We start from the raw sequence: 16,826 nt of genomic DNA, 5'->3' as shown, positions 1-16,826 counted from the left end.
AGATTTTGGGTACACACAGAATAATCTAATGAGGGATGGAACAATCACTGTTCTGTCCTTCATTAGCATACACCATTTAGCTAGCGTTATCGCCAGGTTGACCGTGCTGCTGGCCTGGGTCAGATGGGCGGCGTTGCCTGCAAACGGGGGCACCCACATACCGGGCATATACATTGAACGATATACCCAATATGTTGTTCCGTTTCGGACGGAAATTGCATATCTGGCCGATATTGTCTCAGTGTGTATCCGGCTTAATATGTCTTTGATGGGCTCCTGCTGCTTCACACAGTCACACACCAATGTTCACGATTCGTGAGTGATGTGTGCGCCAGCGCAGGCTGTGTCTTCTTTGTGTCTGGCCCAGCCAGTGTGTCTCTGGAGCAGGACAAGTGTCTATTTTGTGCCTCCTAGTCCTGGTATGCATTGTGTGTTCGGGCTGCCAGTGTCGTTGAACACTTGTGCACTAATTGCGACACACTAGTTGAAAATTGCTGCTCTAAGAAAATGCACCAACATCACCACTCAGGCCAGAAATGGGCTACAAATATTTCTTAATTCTGGGAAAATATTTCATGAGAAAAGATTTCCATGTGAAAAACTACACTAAATCATGTGTGCTCACTGGGTGTCATTCCGAGTTGATCGCTCACTAGCAACTTTTTGCTGTGCTGCGATCAGATAGTCGCCGCCTATGGGGGAGTGTATTTTCGCTTTGCAAGTGTGAAAACGCTTTTGCAGCTGACGGCACAAAAAAGTTTGTTGCTGTTTCTGAGTAGCTCTGGACTTACTCAGCCGCTGCAATCACTTCAGACTTTTTGGTCCCGGAATTGACGTCAGACACCCGCCCTGCAACGCTTGAACACGCCTGGGTTTTTCCAAACATTCCCAGAAAACGGTCAGTTGACACCCATAAACGCCCTATTTCTGTCAATCACCTTGCGAACGGCTGTGCGAATGGATTCTTCCTTAAATCCATCTCCCAGCACCGATCCTCTTTGTACCCATACGACGCGCCTGCGCATTGCGGTGCATATGCATGCGCATTTTTGCCGAGATTTAACCTGATCGCAGCGCTGCAAAAAGTTGCTAGCGAACGATCAACTCGGAATGACCCCCACTGTGCGTGCATTATGTGGATTGCTGAGAGACACATTACACAGCATTCCCATACCATAGGAAAAAGAGGTGTACATGAAATGTCTATAAAATATTCTTACAGTAATACTACATTTTTTTATATTAGAATGAAACCTAGAAAATATGTTGCAATTATCACAACTGCTGACAATAGTCTATCATACCCTCTAACAATTTAGACATAAAATCGGTTCAAATTCGAAAAGGGGCGTGACCACGGGGGGGAGGGGTGTTAAGTGGCGCGACCACGCCCCCTTTCCTGTACTTTCAATGGAAGTTTGGAGAGCCAAAAATCGGTACAGACCATAAAAAAAGGTGCAGTTGGAGGGTATGGTCTATATTTGGCTCAGCAGCTCCTACTTAACTACAAGAGGCTGGCTCCGGCTGGTGATGATGCTGGGATTTGTAGTTCCATGAGAAGGAATTACTCTTCGCATGTAGTACAGTTGTAGTACGTGGGAAGGTCGCTCAGCGTCGCTGTGGTCGCCGGAAAATCATTACCTGATCCAACAACCAGGAAATATACTGTATGAAGAAGAAGAGAAGACGCAGCAGCAGAAGCAGGAAGGAAGGGTCGGGGGGTAGTTGCTGCTGTACACGCATCGGTGTCCGGGGCACCGGGGCCGCGATCGCGGAGGTATATAGAGTGTATGTGGAGTGTGACAATAATATGCAGTACTGTATGTTACGTTGGTGCCAATAATCACATTACAGAACTGTGTCCTTCATTGTCAAGAATGACAATGCTTTTGATCACGATTTCCTTCCCATAGCTATTGTCTAGCTTTATTTAAAGTTTATTTATGTTCTAATTTATTTGAGTGTGTATAATAGCTCCGGAAGTGTTACAGCGATATACTGATCTTGTAGTCATGTTTATACCTGGTAAATATTAAAGGATCCTATTGCACAAAGTCTACCATTTAAGACGTACTTTAGCTACCCATCACAAGCAATGTGATTGTTGTAAGCTTGGCTTTTCCAGATGTGAGCATGTTTTAAACCTTTTCTCTGCATATTGTTTCATCATTTGTAAAAATAAAACATTTATGTATGGTAAAAGTACCCAGGTGAGCAGCGGTTACTTAGGGAGTGGAAATAAACTCTCACTACTAGAGCAATACACTTGCAGGTGCATTGGATTACAATTTCCCTTAAAGGAGATATCCTCAACAATGTATGATTTAAATATATTCTTTAATATAACCTGTTCAAGCTTATAATTCATAAATGTTTTGTGTTTATCACATTTTGAATAAAAAGGATGTATATTTATCAAGCCATGGAGAGAAATGAGGGGGATGTAATTGGGACCCGGGTGGTAAGAAGTCCAGTGCCAGAATCCTGACAGCTGTCAGAATACCGACTGGAATCTCAACATTGAGAATCCTGAACTTAAATATGCCAGGGAATGTTAGGGTTAGGTTGCAAGAAAGGAGGGTTAGGCTGCGGGTAGGGATTTTGGCAGTTGGTGTCGGTATTCTGACTGCAGGTATCCCGTACCCAACACAAATAAAGCACTAACCAATCAGATTCTGACTGCCATTTTAAAACACAGTCTGCAAACCTCCCAACATTTTCCGTCTCCGAGAGACAAAATCGGGCGCTAAAGACCACGCCCCAGTTTACGCCGCTGTGGGGGCATGCCCGGCGCTCTGTGAGCTGCTGGCATGCCCCCTGTCCCTCTCTCCCAGTGAACAGATGCTATGCTCAATTGCACATAGCGTTTATTCAACGCTCCTCTGCTTAGCACTTAGAGGGTCCCCCAACTGCCCCACCACCACCGCGGGACACTGCGACCTGCGGAAGGGACAGAGGGACAGTCCCAGAAAAACTGGACTGCCCCGCTAAAATTGGGACAGTTGGGAGGTATGAGACTGTAAAATGACAGTTAAGGGCCTGTGTATCAAGCTTTTTTCTATACAATTATGTAGAAATTAAATATGTAGTAATAGCCTAATGCAGGAGATTCACAATGATCTGACCCCTGTCCACTCATCAAGGGATTAATGGGGGTCATTCCGACCCAATCGCACGCTGCAGTTGTTCGCAGCAATCGGGTCGAAGGCCGTTGTTACATAGCGATCGCCTCTGCCTGATTGACAGGCAGAGGCGTTCGCTGGGTGGGAGGGGGCGTCACGGCGGCGTTTAGCTGCTGTTTTCGGGGCGTGGTCCAGCCAATGCAGGTGTGGCCGGACCGGGCGGGCCGCAGTGGCTGCGTGATGTCACACACATACGCTGCGACCCAGGGCAGCGACGAGTAACTCCCGGCCAGCCGCAGGAGCTGCGCTGGCCGGGAGTTACTCAAGTACAAAAGCATCGCCGGTGTGCGATGCTTTTGTACTTGTGCGGGGGGGGGGGGGGGACTGACATGCGGGGCAGACTAGCCCTGTGCTGGGCATCCCCCCGCATATCTGGGAAGATGATCGTAGCTGTGCTAAATTTAGCACAGCTACTATCAACTCTGAATGACCCCCCAATGTTCCCCTCCCAGCACATTTAGTTCCGGTTCATGCGCACTGTAATGTTGCTCACAAGGCATTCTGGGGTGTAATTTCAGAAGTGATGTTCGCGGGCACAGACCGTGACATCACTTCCTGGGGGGCCACAGCAGCAGTAGGAAGTCTCCATACACAGGGAGCACACAGCGGGACTTGCTGGCCGTATGTGATGCGACCAAGCCAGGTAATTGACACCTGGCTTCGGTTGCATTACTTACGGTAGTGCCCGGAAAGTGGTTAAGACTAAGGAGGCATTGTAGCAGGAGAGATATTTCGATCCCCCTCCCGCAGCCTTTGTCCAGCATCTGCCGCAATTCTGGAAACTGACCCTGTGTGCATGTGCAGTACCAGATTCCCTCAGAGGAGTTTTTCACAAAATGCTGGAGTAACCCGCGGGGAGAGCGGTTATCTCTTATTGCTGCCGCTGTCCCTGCAGGTTTCTCTATGTACATTGAAAAAGTAAATATCTGCCGCGAAACGGAGTGTTAATAATCACGGCAGTTCTGCAATTATTAATATGTATGCCCCTTAGAATCTAATCGGTAAGTGCTTTATCTCTCTTTGTGCTTTGAGAAAAATGCCCTTACTATTTTATTAAAACTGCGTGGTTTGTGTGTGATACTTTACGCCTCAAAGACTGGTCAATTACAAGTATACTGTAATGAATAAATAAATAATACTTAAGTACGATCAATGCTTAACTGATACTGTTCTGTGTAGGAGGTGTAATAATATGACTACTGTAATCCTACATTGGGGTCTATTCGTGAAGCAGTGAAAAGTGTGGAGAAGTGAGCGAGTGGAGAAGTTGCCCATGGCAACCAATCAGCTTTTATGTATAATTTTATAGAATGCACTTTATAAATGTTACCTCAACAGTGATTGGTTGCCATAGGGTACTTCTCCACACTTTTCACTGCTTCATGAATAGACTTCATTATCTTACCGCAGTAGCTGTGCCAAAAACAACCAATGCAGCCAACGTTAACTTATCCAACCCTGACCTTTAAACAGCTGAATGTGCCCTTGTATGAGCACTATTCATACATCACCATTGTGGGTTTTTAGCTCCGTATTATGCTGGGTACACACTAAACAATGTGTGTACCCAGCAAAGGCACAATGTGATGACTTAATACATTGCGCTATCCGTACACACTGCACGATACATTGGATGACAGTGTGATGTATTGTTGCCCGCTGCATGTAAAATGCAAGCTGTCGTTCCCTGAGTCTTCCCATTGGGCATGCAGCAGCACGACCTGCAGGAGCGCGGGCACATACTGAGCGATATGGCCGATATATCATTTCAATCCAGGGCAGAATGATATATTGTTAGAATAATTGGCTAGTGTGTACCCTGCTAAGTATTGGTCTTAGTGGGGCATTTTCATTTGGTGGACTATACATATTGACCAAGTTTATATGTATGTTTAGTTTGGTCACTCACTATTAATAAAAAAACAAAGAACAACCAGGGTATCAATCCATAAACGTATATTACAGACAGTGAAGAACGCTTAATTTATATGAAGCGTTTATTAAGATCATACCCTTTCACACCCCTGATACCACCAAAACCCCTAACCATACACTCATCATCTCCTGCAGTGACTACTGTAAACTTTCCCTTATTTGCTTTTTCCCACTACATTCCGAAGTGAACGCATTTCTCGTTTCACTCTTTAACTGCTTGTCAGGATCCATCACATGATCAGATCTGAGAATATGGTATTCTTTAAATTGCGTACATTTTATTTCTTGAACTACATGTCATTCTGCAAGTACCAGGTCTCCTCTGCCAGGTTGTAAATGTATTGTTGGTATAACTCCAGGAGAGCTAAGAAGTTCATCTGAGTGCATCTGACCAGGCCACTATGTCCTGAGGCCATAAATGTGTTCAGTAGGGACAAGATCAAAACCCCAGCAATAAAATGGGAGAAGAAGAAATTTATGTTCAGCAACAGTGATCTCTTGTACCAGTCATAAATGTTTGGGGTTAGGAAATTGCATCCTTCATCCTCAAACAAACCAGACCTAGAAGCCATAGTACAATTTCTCATCCTAAAGAGAATGGAATGTGTGTCCCCCTCCCCAATGTATTTGCAAGACAGCTATGTGAGATAGCATATGATACCTTCTTTCCTGTTCAGCATTGAGCTAGTTGAAAAAAACCACAAGGGTGGGGGTAAGTGAGGACAGCTGAGGGTATAACTTTCCCTTTCCCTGTAATAAGTGTGTTCATTCTCATGGGTTGTAGCTGCGGCTAGAAGTGAACCGATAAACTCACCTGTGTAATCCCCCACATCTGGATCCTAAATTTGTGTGTTTAGGCTTCTGAAGTATTATCTCCTATTATTTTTGTTTGATATTGTACCGTACTCTGTGTGTATTCTTAAAACATTCTTAATAATCTTTGTAATACTTTTTGTAACTAAAGCTCTGAAGTGTTCTGTTTCTGGTTCTGTGTTCTTAAGACCCAAGACCTCATGTGGCCCATGTTACCATTTTTTTAAAGTATTGCAGTGTGTTTATAGGTACAAGCAAAAGCGTACCTTGCGCTTCAGCGCTAAAAGTTACTTTTGCTGGTGACAGTGAATGTGTTTGTATAACCCCGTGTGTCCAAAAGTGACCCCGACCTCACAGGCAGCGATTCTCAGATTGACGTTTCCGGAAAAGCATCCATGGCACTGCTCTTCATCGGCCTACCCCATCTACAGCTGCTTCACTGGCTCCCTGTTCCCCGCAGGATCCAGATCAAACTGAAACTCCTATCCACAAATCACGTATCTCTTCATGTCCCCGGTCCACCTCCCCTCTTAGCAGGTAAGGGCAGGGCTCTCCTTCCTCATGTCTGTCTCTAGCTCTATCCTTGCTTCCAGTGCTCCTTGTCTTTTAGTCCAGTGGTTCCCAAACGCGGTCCTCAAGGCAACCCTATAGTGCACATTTTAAGGCTATCTGTGCTTAGGCACAGGTGACTTAATTAGTGCCTCAGTCAGTTTCATTATACCATCTGTGCACAAGCAGGGATATCCCTAAAACCTATACTGTTGGGGTACCTTGAGGACTGTGTTTGGGAACCAACTGTCCTTGTATCTTTCAGCGAGTCTGCATGCTCATCTTTCATTGGGAAAGGCTTGAGTGCTGTACTGCTGTCACCTCTTTGTGACTACTAGCTTGTCAAGATACAGTGAGTTTCCAAACCCTCATCCATTGTCCTTGTCCTACCTAGTTTGTTGGTTTATTGCTCTGTGTTGTTGCAATGATATGTGAGCTTACATTTATTGTACCTAAGCTATGTAAAATTTCTCTTACGTCCTAGAGGATGCTTGGGTCCACATTAGTACCATGGGGTATAGACGGGTCCACCAGGAGCCATTGGCACTTTAAGAGTTTGAGAGTGTGTGCTGGCTCCTCCCTCTATGCCCCTCCTACCAGACTCAGTTTAGAAAATGTGCCCGAATGAGCCGGTCACAGCTAGGGGAGCTCTCCAGAGTTTCTCTAGTAAAGTTATTTTTTAGAGTTTATTATTTTACAGGGAGGCTGCTGGCAACAGCCTCCCTGCAGTGAGGGACTAAGGAGGGGAGCAGTGTCCGCTCTGCGGGGTCTGAGCCACTGTCTCCGCTGACTGGACACTGAGCACCAGAGGGGTCGGACCGCTCCCCGCCACAGGGGATCGCTCGCCCCAGCAGCAAGCCGCCACCCCCCGAGTGAGAGAGTGGGACACCGACCCTCCTAGCAAGCGGGGGGCCGGTGTGAAGATGACGGCAGCGGGGAGGGAGCGGTACATGGTACGGCGCTGTGAGGGGCGCCCTGGGCCAGCACTTACCCCCTATACTGGTCCAGAAGCTTGTCGGGGTCCTCGGATCTCAGCCAGCACTAATTCCTCAGGCCAGTATAATCCATGAAGAGCGGGAAGACAGCGCCATTAAGGGGGCGGAGCTTCTCCTCAGAGCGGACCCAGCAGCGCTTCAGCGCCATTTTTCTGCCTGCACAGCGCTGAGAAGGAGAATCAGGTCCCTCCACAGCAACTCCAGCTATCTGTAAATGATACCAGGGGGTTGTAGAAGGGGGGGAGGCTGCAATACGACTGTGTGTCCTATTGAGGTGCATAGTCAGCGCTGATAAGGGGTCTCCCTTTGGGAAAAGCGCTGTGTGTGGGTTGGCTCCAACCTCTGTGTTTCTCCTGTGTGTGTGTAGAGTGTTTGGTGGTCTCCTTTAGCTATGTCCAGGGATACTGTGTCATATGCTGCAGAGGATTTGTCCTACCAGGATGATCCCATTCCATGTAGTCAGGATAGCACTGGTTTAGCACAGATACCAGCAAGGGAGCCTGAGCGGTTTTCCTCTATCAAATCGTGGATTTCTCAGATTTCTGACAGGGTTGAAAGCAATGAATCTGCAACCCAGGTATTACAGAACTCTATGGCAGTATGGCTGGTTTCTGGCTCCACTATATACCTCCATAAGCGTGTGCTTGTTCATGTCACACAAGACGACACGGATACCTATACTGACACCACAGACGGTGATGGGGATGTGTCACGGGGGTCCACATCTCTTGCAAAAGGGGTGCAATTGATGATAGAGGCTATCAGGGATGTGTTGACTATTAATGATACCACACCTGACAAGGTTGAGGAGGCCTTTTTCACTGAAAATAAAAAAACCTCGCTAACCTTCCCTGAGTCAAAAGATCCCTAAACGGGTACAGGTGGCGTTTCCTTTCCCTGAGGAGGATAGAAAAAAATGGGAAAACCTGCCGATTGTTGACGCATCTGTGTCCAGACTTTCAAAGAAGGTGGTTTTACTTGTTCCAGGATCTACCGCCTTAAAGGAGCTGGCTGATCGGAAAATTGATAACACACTTAAATCAATGTACACTGCTTCAGGGGCCATATTACGTCCCACTATTGCTAGTGCATGGATTGCAAAGGCTATAGTAAAGTGGTCGGCTACCTTACTTGAGGTTTTGGATACGATGGATAAGGATGATGTTGCATTATTTCTCCTACGTCCTAGAGGATGCTGGGGACTCCGTAAGGACCATGGGGTATAGACGGGATCCGCAGGAGACATGGGCACACTATAAGACTTTGAATGGGTGTGAACTGGCTCCTCCCTCGATGCCCCTCCTCCAGACCTCAGACTTTGTGCCCAGGATTGACTGGACACACACTAGGGGAGCTCTACAGAGTTTCTCTAAAAGACTTTGTTAGGTTTTTTATTGTCAGGGAGACCTGCTGGCTACAGGCTCCCTGCATCGTGGGAGTGAGGGGAGAGAAGTCAGACCTACTTCTTCTTAGTTCAAGGGCTCTGCTTCTTAGGCTACTGGACACCATAATCTCCAGAAGGTTCGAACAGTTGGTTCGCCTAGCTGCTTGTTCCCGGAGCCGCGCCGTCACCCCCCTCACAGAAGCCAGAAGAAAAGAAGACTTCAGTGACGGCAGAAGACTTCAGTAACGGAGGTACAGCACAGTGGCCGCGCTGTGCTCCATGCTCCCACACACCAACAGCACTCACAGGGTGCAGGGCGCTGGGGGGGGGGGAGCGCCCTGGGCAGCAATTACTGGAAGTTTTTACCGCTGGCATAAGTGCAGATTCGGTGCCTGGGCACCGTTTACGATACCCCCGTCAGATATCGCAGCGGTCACGCTGCGCGCCATTGCTCCCACACGCCAACGGTTTTTACAAGGGTGCAGGGCGCTAGGGAGGGAGCGCCCTGGGCAGCAATGTATGGCGGCAGGTTGCTGTGCGACTGCAGAAGAAATGTTGAGGCTGAATCTGAGAGATACGGGAGTGTTTCCCTGGGACGGTGTACCACTGTTGGGGGGAGGCCTCAGTTCAGTCAATCTCGGCAGATACCACGGGTAAGTCTAACTTCGTGAGTTAGCTTCCCTCACAACGGTTGGTGACGCATTCGGTTGTGGGATGCAGTCATTTTAACCGGTTTGATACCTTTCTTTTTTCCTTTTCGGTGCAGATTATGGAAGGTGATAAAGTAAGAGTTCTGCATCTTGTTAGGTTCGCAGAAGCGGGTGTTGTTTTCTGTTTCTACCACATCCACCGCATGTCGCTGGGTCTATCTGGCTGGAGCCCACTCCGGTGGGAACTCGTCTACTATTCTTCAGTCAGTCCGGGAATGGACTTGGACCTGTGAGTTACTAATAGAATCCAAAAGGGGACATGCTGGGGTTTACAGATGATTCCCCTCACTGATTTTTTGAATAGATCTTAGCGATTCCCCTCTGGGAGGGGAGGTAGTACGAGACGCCATTCCAGAGTTGCGTCAGGTTCAGGACATTGTCCTGCTGTCCAAAAAAAATAAAAATTAGAATCTAAGTTTCTACTTACGAAGGGAGCTTCAGCACGTAAAGGTAGAAAAGGGGTTAAATGCGTTTTTCTCCGCATTTGGCTTACCTAGGTTGATATCCAGGATTGTCTTTGCCATTTCACCGGAGTGATGGCAGTATGATGGGTTTCTTTCAATAGTAAGAGCCATTGTTATTCTGTACTGAGACGCTCTCCTGATTAAGGCGAGGTCAAGAAACAAGTGGTACAAATCGATGTTTCTCTCTGACTGTTCTTCAACACAGGGAATGGCTGTTGTTCCCAATGACGCAGATGTCGGAGGTGGGTATCAGAAAAGAGACTGAATGGTTGAGGTTCTGTGTTTTCCTGTGGAAAGAGGTCTGAGGATCCAGAGTCGGATCAGATTTGCAGTGATAATCCATCAATATGTTCTGTTGGTGAAGAAGATGGTGCGGCTTAAGAGGCTTTTCAGTGGGCAGGTCAAATGCCAGAATGGGTTTCACGGGGCCAGTTGGAAATGTGGTCCGGGCCTCACCTGCACATGCGCAAGAATATAAGGGGTAATTCTGAGTTGATCGCAGCAGGAACTTTGTTAGCAGTTGGGCAAAACCATGTGCACTGCAGGGGGGCAGATATAACATGTGCAGAGAGAGTTACATTTGGGTGTGGTGTGTTCAATCTGCAATCTAAATTGCAGTGTAAAAATAAAGCAGCCAGTATTTACCCTGCACAGAAACAAAATAACCCACCCAAATCTAACTATCTCTGCACATGTTATATCTGCCTCCCCTGCAATGCACATGGTTTTGCCCAACTGCTAAAAAAAATCCTGCTGCGATCAACTTGGAATTACCCCCATAATCCTAATGGCCAGGAATTCGCTCCTGTGGTGTCTGCTCAGCTCTCACCTCCTAGGGACGAAGGTTCGGATTCCAGGTGGAGATCCTGGTGTCCATGCATGCGGCTCTCCGAAACTGGGGAGCAGTCCTTGCACGGGAAGTATTGCCAGAGGAAAAGGTCAAGCTGGGAAGCTTGTCTGCAATAAGTTTTCTTGGATTAAGAGCTATTTTCAGTGAACATAAGCTTAGTGATCTGCCCGTGTTGATTCTGTCGGACGACTTGACAGCAGTGGTGTAAGTAAGCCCCTAAGACGGATCAGGGAGCAAAGCCGCAATGGCAGAAGCCGCAAGAGGTTTTCCGCTGGGTGGAAAGACTGGTGGACGCTATATTAGCGGTCTTTGTTCTGGATGTAAACGGCGGAGAAATAGATTTCCTCTGCAGACGTGATCTCCATCCGGGAGAAATACAGTCGTCATCGAGAAGTTTCACAGAAGTGACAAGTCTTTGAGGAGTGCCTCAGTTGGACATGTTGGCGTCTCGCCTCAACGAGAGATCTCAGGGATATTGTTCCGGGTCAGAGGACACTTAAGCTATAGCAGTGGACGTCCTCGGGACACCTTGGGTGTCTTCAATCGGTCTATCTGTCCCCTCCGTTTTCACTCTTCTGAAGGTGATAGACGTAAGACGTAAAAAGGTTCAGACGATCCTCATTGTTCCGGTCTGAACATGGAGTTTTTGGTATCCAGTTCTTCAAGATTTACTCATAGAAGATCCCTGGCTTCTTCATCTACGTGAGGAAGTGTTATGGCAAGATCAAGGCGTGTATCAAGAATTACCGTGGCTGCGTTTGGCGGCGTGACGGTTGAACGCCATATCCTAGCCAGAAAGGGTATTCCCAGTGAAATCATTTCCACTTTTCTTCAGGCTAGAACAGAAGTAACGGCGTAGCCTTGCCACCGGGTTTTGAAAAAATATGTGTCTTGGTGTGAATCCAAGAAGGCTGCTAAGGAAGCTTCAGCTGGGTCGTTTTTCTCCATTCTTTGCAAGCAGGTGTGGGTGCAGGCCTAAAGTTAGGCTCCATTCAAGTGCGGTTTTGGCCTTATAAATTTTCGTTCAAGAAAGAATTGGCGACCTTTCCGGAAGGTCGGACCTTCGTGGAAGGAGTACTGCACATCCAACCTCCATTTGTGCCCCCATTGGCAATGTGGGACCTTGACATGGTGTGGAGTTTTCTTGTGTCGGAATGATTGGAACCTTTCTGAAAGGTTGTGTTAAAATTTCTCTCCTGGAGAGTGGGCATGCTTTTGGCTTTGGCGTCCGCAAGGCGGGTGTTGGAAGTGGTGGCTGGGTCTCACAAGAGCCCCTGTTTGATCTTCCAGGTGGATAGAGCGAATTTGAGAACTCGGATAATAGCTCTACCAACAGTGGTTTAGGGTTTCGCAGAAACCAGCCTATTTGATGCCTGTGGTTACTTGAGCTGATTCAAGGTCTCTCGATGTAGTCAGAGCTTTGAATATTTATGTGGCCATTTTGGTTCAGTTTTTGGAAACAGAGGCGCTGTTTGTCCGGTATGCTCCTAGCGCCTGCGTCTCTGCAGTCGGTTACACACTAGATCTGTGATCCGACTCGTTCTACGGTTGGATTGCCGTTACCGAATTCGGTGGTGACCCATTCTATTTGGAAAGTGGGGTTTTCTTGGGCGGATGCCGAGGAGTCTCGGCGGTTCAACTTTGCCGAGCGGATACTTGGTCGGGTTCAAACACTTGTCCTAAGCTCTACAAGTTTGATACCCTGGCTGATGGGGTCCTGTTTTTGCTCAATCGGTGCTGCAGAGTCGTCCGCACTCTCCTGCCCGGTTTGGAGCTTTGGTATAAACCCCATGGTCCTTACGGAGTCCCCAGCATTCTCTAGGATGTAGGAGAAAATAGGATTTTAATACCTACCGGTAAATCCTTTTCTCTTGGTACGTAGAGGATGCTGGGCGCCCGTCCCAGTGCGTACTGTGTCTGCAGTTATTGTTTATGGTTACACTCTTGTGGTGGTTCTTTTCTGTCAGGCTGTTGCTGATGTTTGGCATGCCATGGCAGGTTGTGCTTTTTTATTGGTTGTGTTGACACACTGGTTGTGTTTCATATTCTCTCAGCATGTGGCTGTGTATTTTTCATGCCGTTGGCTGGTATTCTTTTAAATGCTACGTTCTGCGGTATGTTCGTGGTGTGAGCTGGTATGACACTCACCGTGTTTAAACAATAAATTCTTTCCTCGAAATGTCCGTCTCCCTGGGCACAGTTTCTAACTGAGGTCTGGAGGAGGGGCATAGAGGGAGGAGCCAGTTCACACCCATTCAATGTCTTATAGGATGCCCATGTCTCCTGCGGATCCTGTCTTTACCCCATGGTCCTTACGGAGTCCCCAGCATCCTCTACGGACTAAGAGAAAAGGATTTACCGGTAGGTATTAAAATCCAATTTTTTACTTAACATACATGATTCAGCAGGTTTTATGGTAGAATCCATTAAAGACCTGGGTTCCATGGCTGCTGGAATATCTTCCATGTCTGTTTCAGCTCGTCGGGGACTGTGGCTGCGCCAGTGGTCGGCCGACGCGGAATCCAGAAGAAGTGTGGAGTCCCTACCCTATATAGGTCAGGCTCTCTTTGGGGAAGCTCTAGACGCGTGGATATACATGGCTACAGCGGGTAAGTCTCCATTTCTTCCCTCAGCAGCACCTGCTCAGAAGAAATCCTTCTCTTCATCTGCAACACAGTCCTTTCGGCCTAACAAGCCTAGAAAGGCCAGACCGTCCAATACCTTCTTTAGGGGAAGTCGAGTTAAGTCCAAGAAACCGTCCACTGCAGGTTCCCAGGAACAAAAGCCTGCTTCAGGTACACCAAAGTCCTCCGCATGACGGTGGACCGCACGGCCTGGAGGTGGGGCCAGTGGGAGCGAGACTCAGACAATTAAGTCACGTCTGGGTATTGTCCGGCCTGGATCCCTGGGTGATAGATATTGTATCCCAGGGATACAGGCTGGAATTTCAAAGTCTCCCTCCTCATCGTTTTTTCAAATCAGGCTTGCCAGCTCTGTTGGCAGACAGCACTGTATTACAAAAAGCTGTCCAAAAGCTGGTGGAGGCATAGGTCATTGTGCCAGTTCCTCCTCCTGCGCAGGCCACAGGTTACTATTCGAACCTTTTCGTGGTACCGAAACCGGATGGTTCGGTCAGGCCCATTCTGAACCTAAAATCATTGAACCCCTTTCTAAAGGAGTTCAAGTTCAAGATGGAGTCTCTCAGGGCGGTGATATCAGGTCTGGAAGAAGGGGAATTCCTGGTATCCCTGGATATCAAGGATGCGTACCTCCACATTCCGATATGGCTGCTGCATCAGGCTTATCTCCGTTTCGCATTGCTGGACTGTCATTTCCAGTTCCAGGCCCTGCCATTCGGCCTCTTCACAGCACCGAGGGTGTTTACCAAGGTGATGGCAGAGATGATGGTTCTCCTCCGCAAACAAGGGGTGAACATCATTCCATATCTGGACGATCTGCTGATAAAGGCATCATCCAAGGAGAAGCTGCTGCATTCCATTGTTCTCACAACACGCCTCCTCGAGTCATGGTTGGATTCTGAACCTTTCAAAGTCTTATTTGGAACCAACCCAGAGCTTGTCCTTTCTGGGAATGATCCTGGACACGGAAGTGCAGAAGGTGTTTCTTCCGCAGGAAAAGTCGTTGTCAGTCAAAGAGTAACTTTCCAAGGACGGTGGTCAAGCCTGGAAGCCGGCCTGCCCATCAACATCCTGGAACTAAGAGCCGTCTACAACGGTCTTCAGGCGGCCCCTCTTCTAAGAAATCGGGCCATTCAAGTGCAGTCGGACAATGTAACAACAGTGGCTTACATAAACCGACAGGGCGGAACGAAGAGCAGAGCGGCAATGTCAGAGGTGACAAGAATACTCCTCTGGACAGAAAAACACGCATTGGCGCTGTCAGCCATCTTCATTTCGCGAGTAGACAACTAAGAAGCAGACTTACTCAGCAGACACGATCTCCATCCAGGGGAGTGGGGTCTCCATCCGGAGTATTTAAGGAAATAACAGACCTTTGGGGATTACCCCAAATAGACATGATGGCCTCTCGTCTCAACAAGAAGCTTTGGCGTTATTGTTCCAGGTCGAGGGACCCACAAGCAGTGGCAGTGGATGCCCTGGTGTCTCCGTGGGTGTTCCAGTCAGTGTACCTGTTTCCACCACTCCCACTCACCCCAAGAATCCTAAAGCTCATAAGGAAAACAAGGGTTCGAGCGATCCTCATTGCTCCAGACTGGCTAAGACGGGCTTGGTACGCGGACCTTCTTTATCTACTGCAAGAGGAACCGAGGCCTCTTCCTCTTCGGGAGGACCTGCTGCAGCAGGGGCCGTTCGCCTATCAAGACTTACCGTGGCTACGTTTGACAGCATGGAAGTTGAGCGCCTGATTCTTGCTTGGAAGGGCATTCCGATGAAGGTAATTCCCACCATGATACAGGCTAGGAAAGGGGTAACGTCTAAACATTACCATCGTATTTGGAAGAAATATGTCTCTTGGTGTGAATCCAAGAAGTTTCCTACGGTGGAGTTTCAACTCGGACATTTTCTCCTCTTCCTGCAAGCAGGTGTGGATATGGGCCTGAGGTTGGGATCTGTGAAGGTCCAGATTTCGTCCCTCTCCATCTTCTTCCAGAAACAATTGGCTGCCCTCCCTGAGGTTCAGACTTTTTTGAAGGGAGTTCTGCACATCCAACCTCCCTTTGTACCGCCTACGGCGCCTTGGGACCTTAACGTGGTGCTGCAGTTCCTTCAGTCGGATTGGTTTGAGCCTCTTCGGGAGGTTGAGGTCAAATTTCTTGCATGGAAGGCGGTCACGTTGTTGGCCTTAGTTTCTGCTAGACGCGTGTCTGAATTGGGGGCTTTATCCTATAAATGCCCTTACTTGATCTTCCACGAAGATAGAGCTGAGCTCCGGACACGTCAGCAGTTTCTTCCGAAGGTTGTGTCAGTATTTCATATCAACCAACCTATTGTGGTGCCAGTGGCTACTGACTCCTCAATCACATCAAAGTACTTGGATGTTGTAAGGGCTCTGAAGACATATGTGAAGAGAACTTCTCGTCACAGAAAGTCGGACTCTCTGTTTGTCCTGTATGATCCCAAGAAAATTGGGTGTCCTGCTTCTAAGCAGACTATTTCTCGCTGGATTCGGTTCACTATCCAGCATACTTATTCTACGGCAGGACTGCCGTGTCCAAGATCTGTTAAGGCCCACTCTACTCGTAAGGTGGAGTCTTCCTGGGCGGCTGCCCGGGGTGTCTCGGCAGTGCAACTTTGCGGAGCTGCAGCTTGGTCTGGGTCGAACACGTTTGCAAAGTTTTACAAGTTCGATACTTTGGCCTCTGATGATCTGAAATTCAGTCAATCAGTTCTGCAGGAGCCTCCGCGCTCTCCCTCCCGTTCTGGGAGCTTTGGTACATCCCCATGGTACCAATGTGGAACCCAGCATCCTCTAGGACGTAAGAGAATATAGGATTTTGGTTACCTATCGGTAAATCCTTTTCTCGTAGTCCGTAGAGGATGCAGGGCGCCCGCCCAGCGCTTCGTTTTCCTGCAACCGTTATCTGGTTCAGTACAGCTTTGTTTAGTTATGTACTGCATTGTTACTTGGTAAGTAATGATTCAGCAGTTGCTGAGTTTTTCAAGCTGATTAGCTTGATGTGCCTTGTATGTGTGAGCTGGTATGAATCTCGCCACTATCTGTGTTAAATCCTTCTCTCGAAGATGTCCATCTCCTCGGGCACAATTTCTAGACTGAGTCTGGTAGGAGGGGCATAGAGGGAGGAGCCAGCCCACACTCTCAAACTCTTAAAGTGCCAATGGCTCCTGGTGGACCCGTCTATACCCCATGGTACTAATGTGGATCCCAGCATCCTCTACGGACTACAAGAAAAGGAGTTACTGGTAGGTAACCAAAATCCTATTTTTACTATTATTATGTATAT

General features: G+C 47.9%; 1 protein-coding gene across 1 annotated transcript in view; it reads left to right on the top strand.

Moving 5' to 3' along the window:
* Positions 1-1,554: 1,554 nt before the first annotated feature.
* The window catches only part of LOC135044419 (probable transmembrane reductase CYB561D1), an 88,192-nt gene continuing 72,920 nt past the window's right edge, over positions 1,555-16,826 (top strand). Inside the window, exon 1 of the mRNA XM_063955205.1 lies at positions 1,555-1,777. Coding sequence (XP_063811275.1) covers positions 1,670-1,777 — 108 coding nt within the window. The 5' untranslated portion in view covers positions 1,555-1,669. The remainder of the gene's footprint in view (positions 1,778-16,826) is intronic.

This window comes from Pseudophryne corroboree, chromosome 2 (genome assembly GCF_028390025.1).
Source record: "Pseudophryne corroboree isolate aPseCor3 chromosome 2, aPseCor3.hap2, whole genome shotgun sequence".
NCBI lineage: Eukaryota > Metazoa > Chordata > Amphibia > Anura > Myobatrachidae > Pseudophryne > Pseudophryne corroboree.
This window is presented reverse-complemented; position numbering and strand designations above follow the sequence as displayed.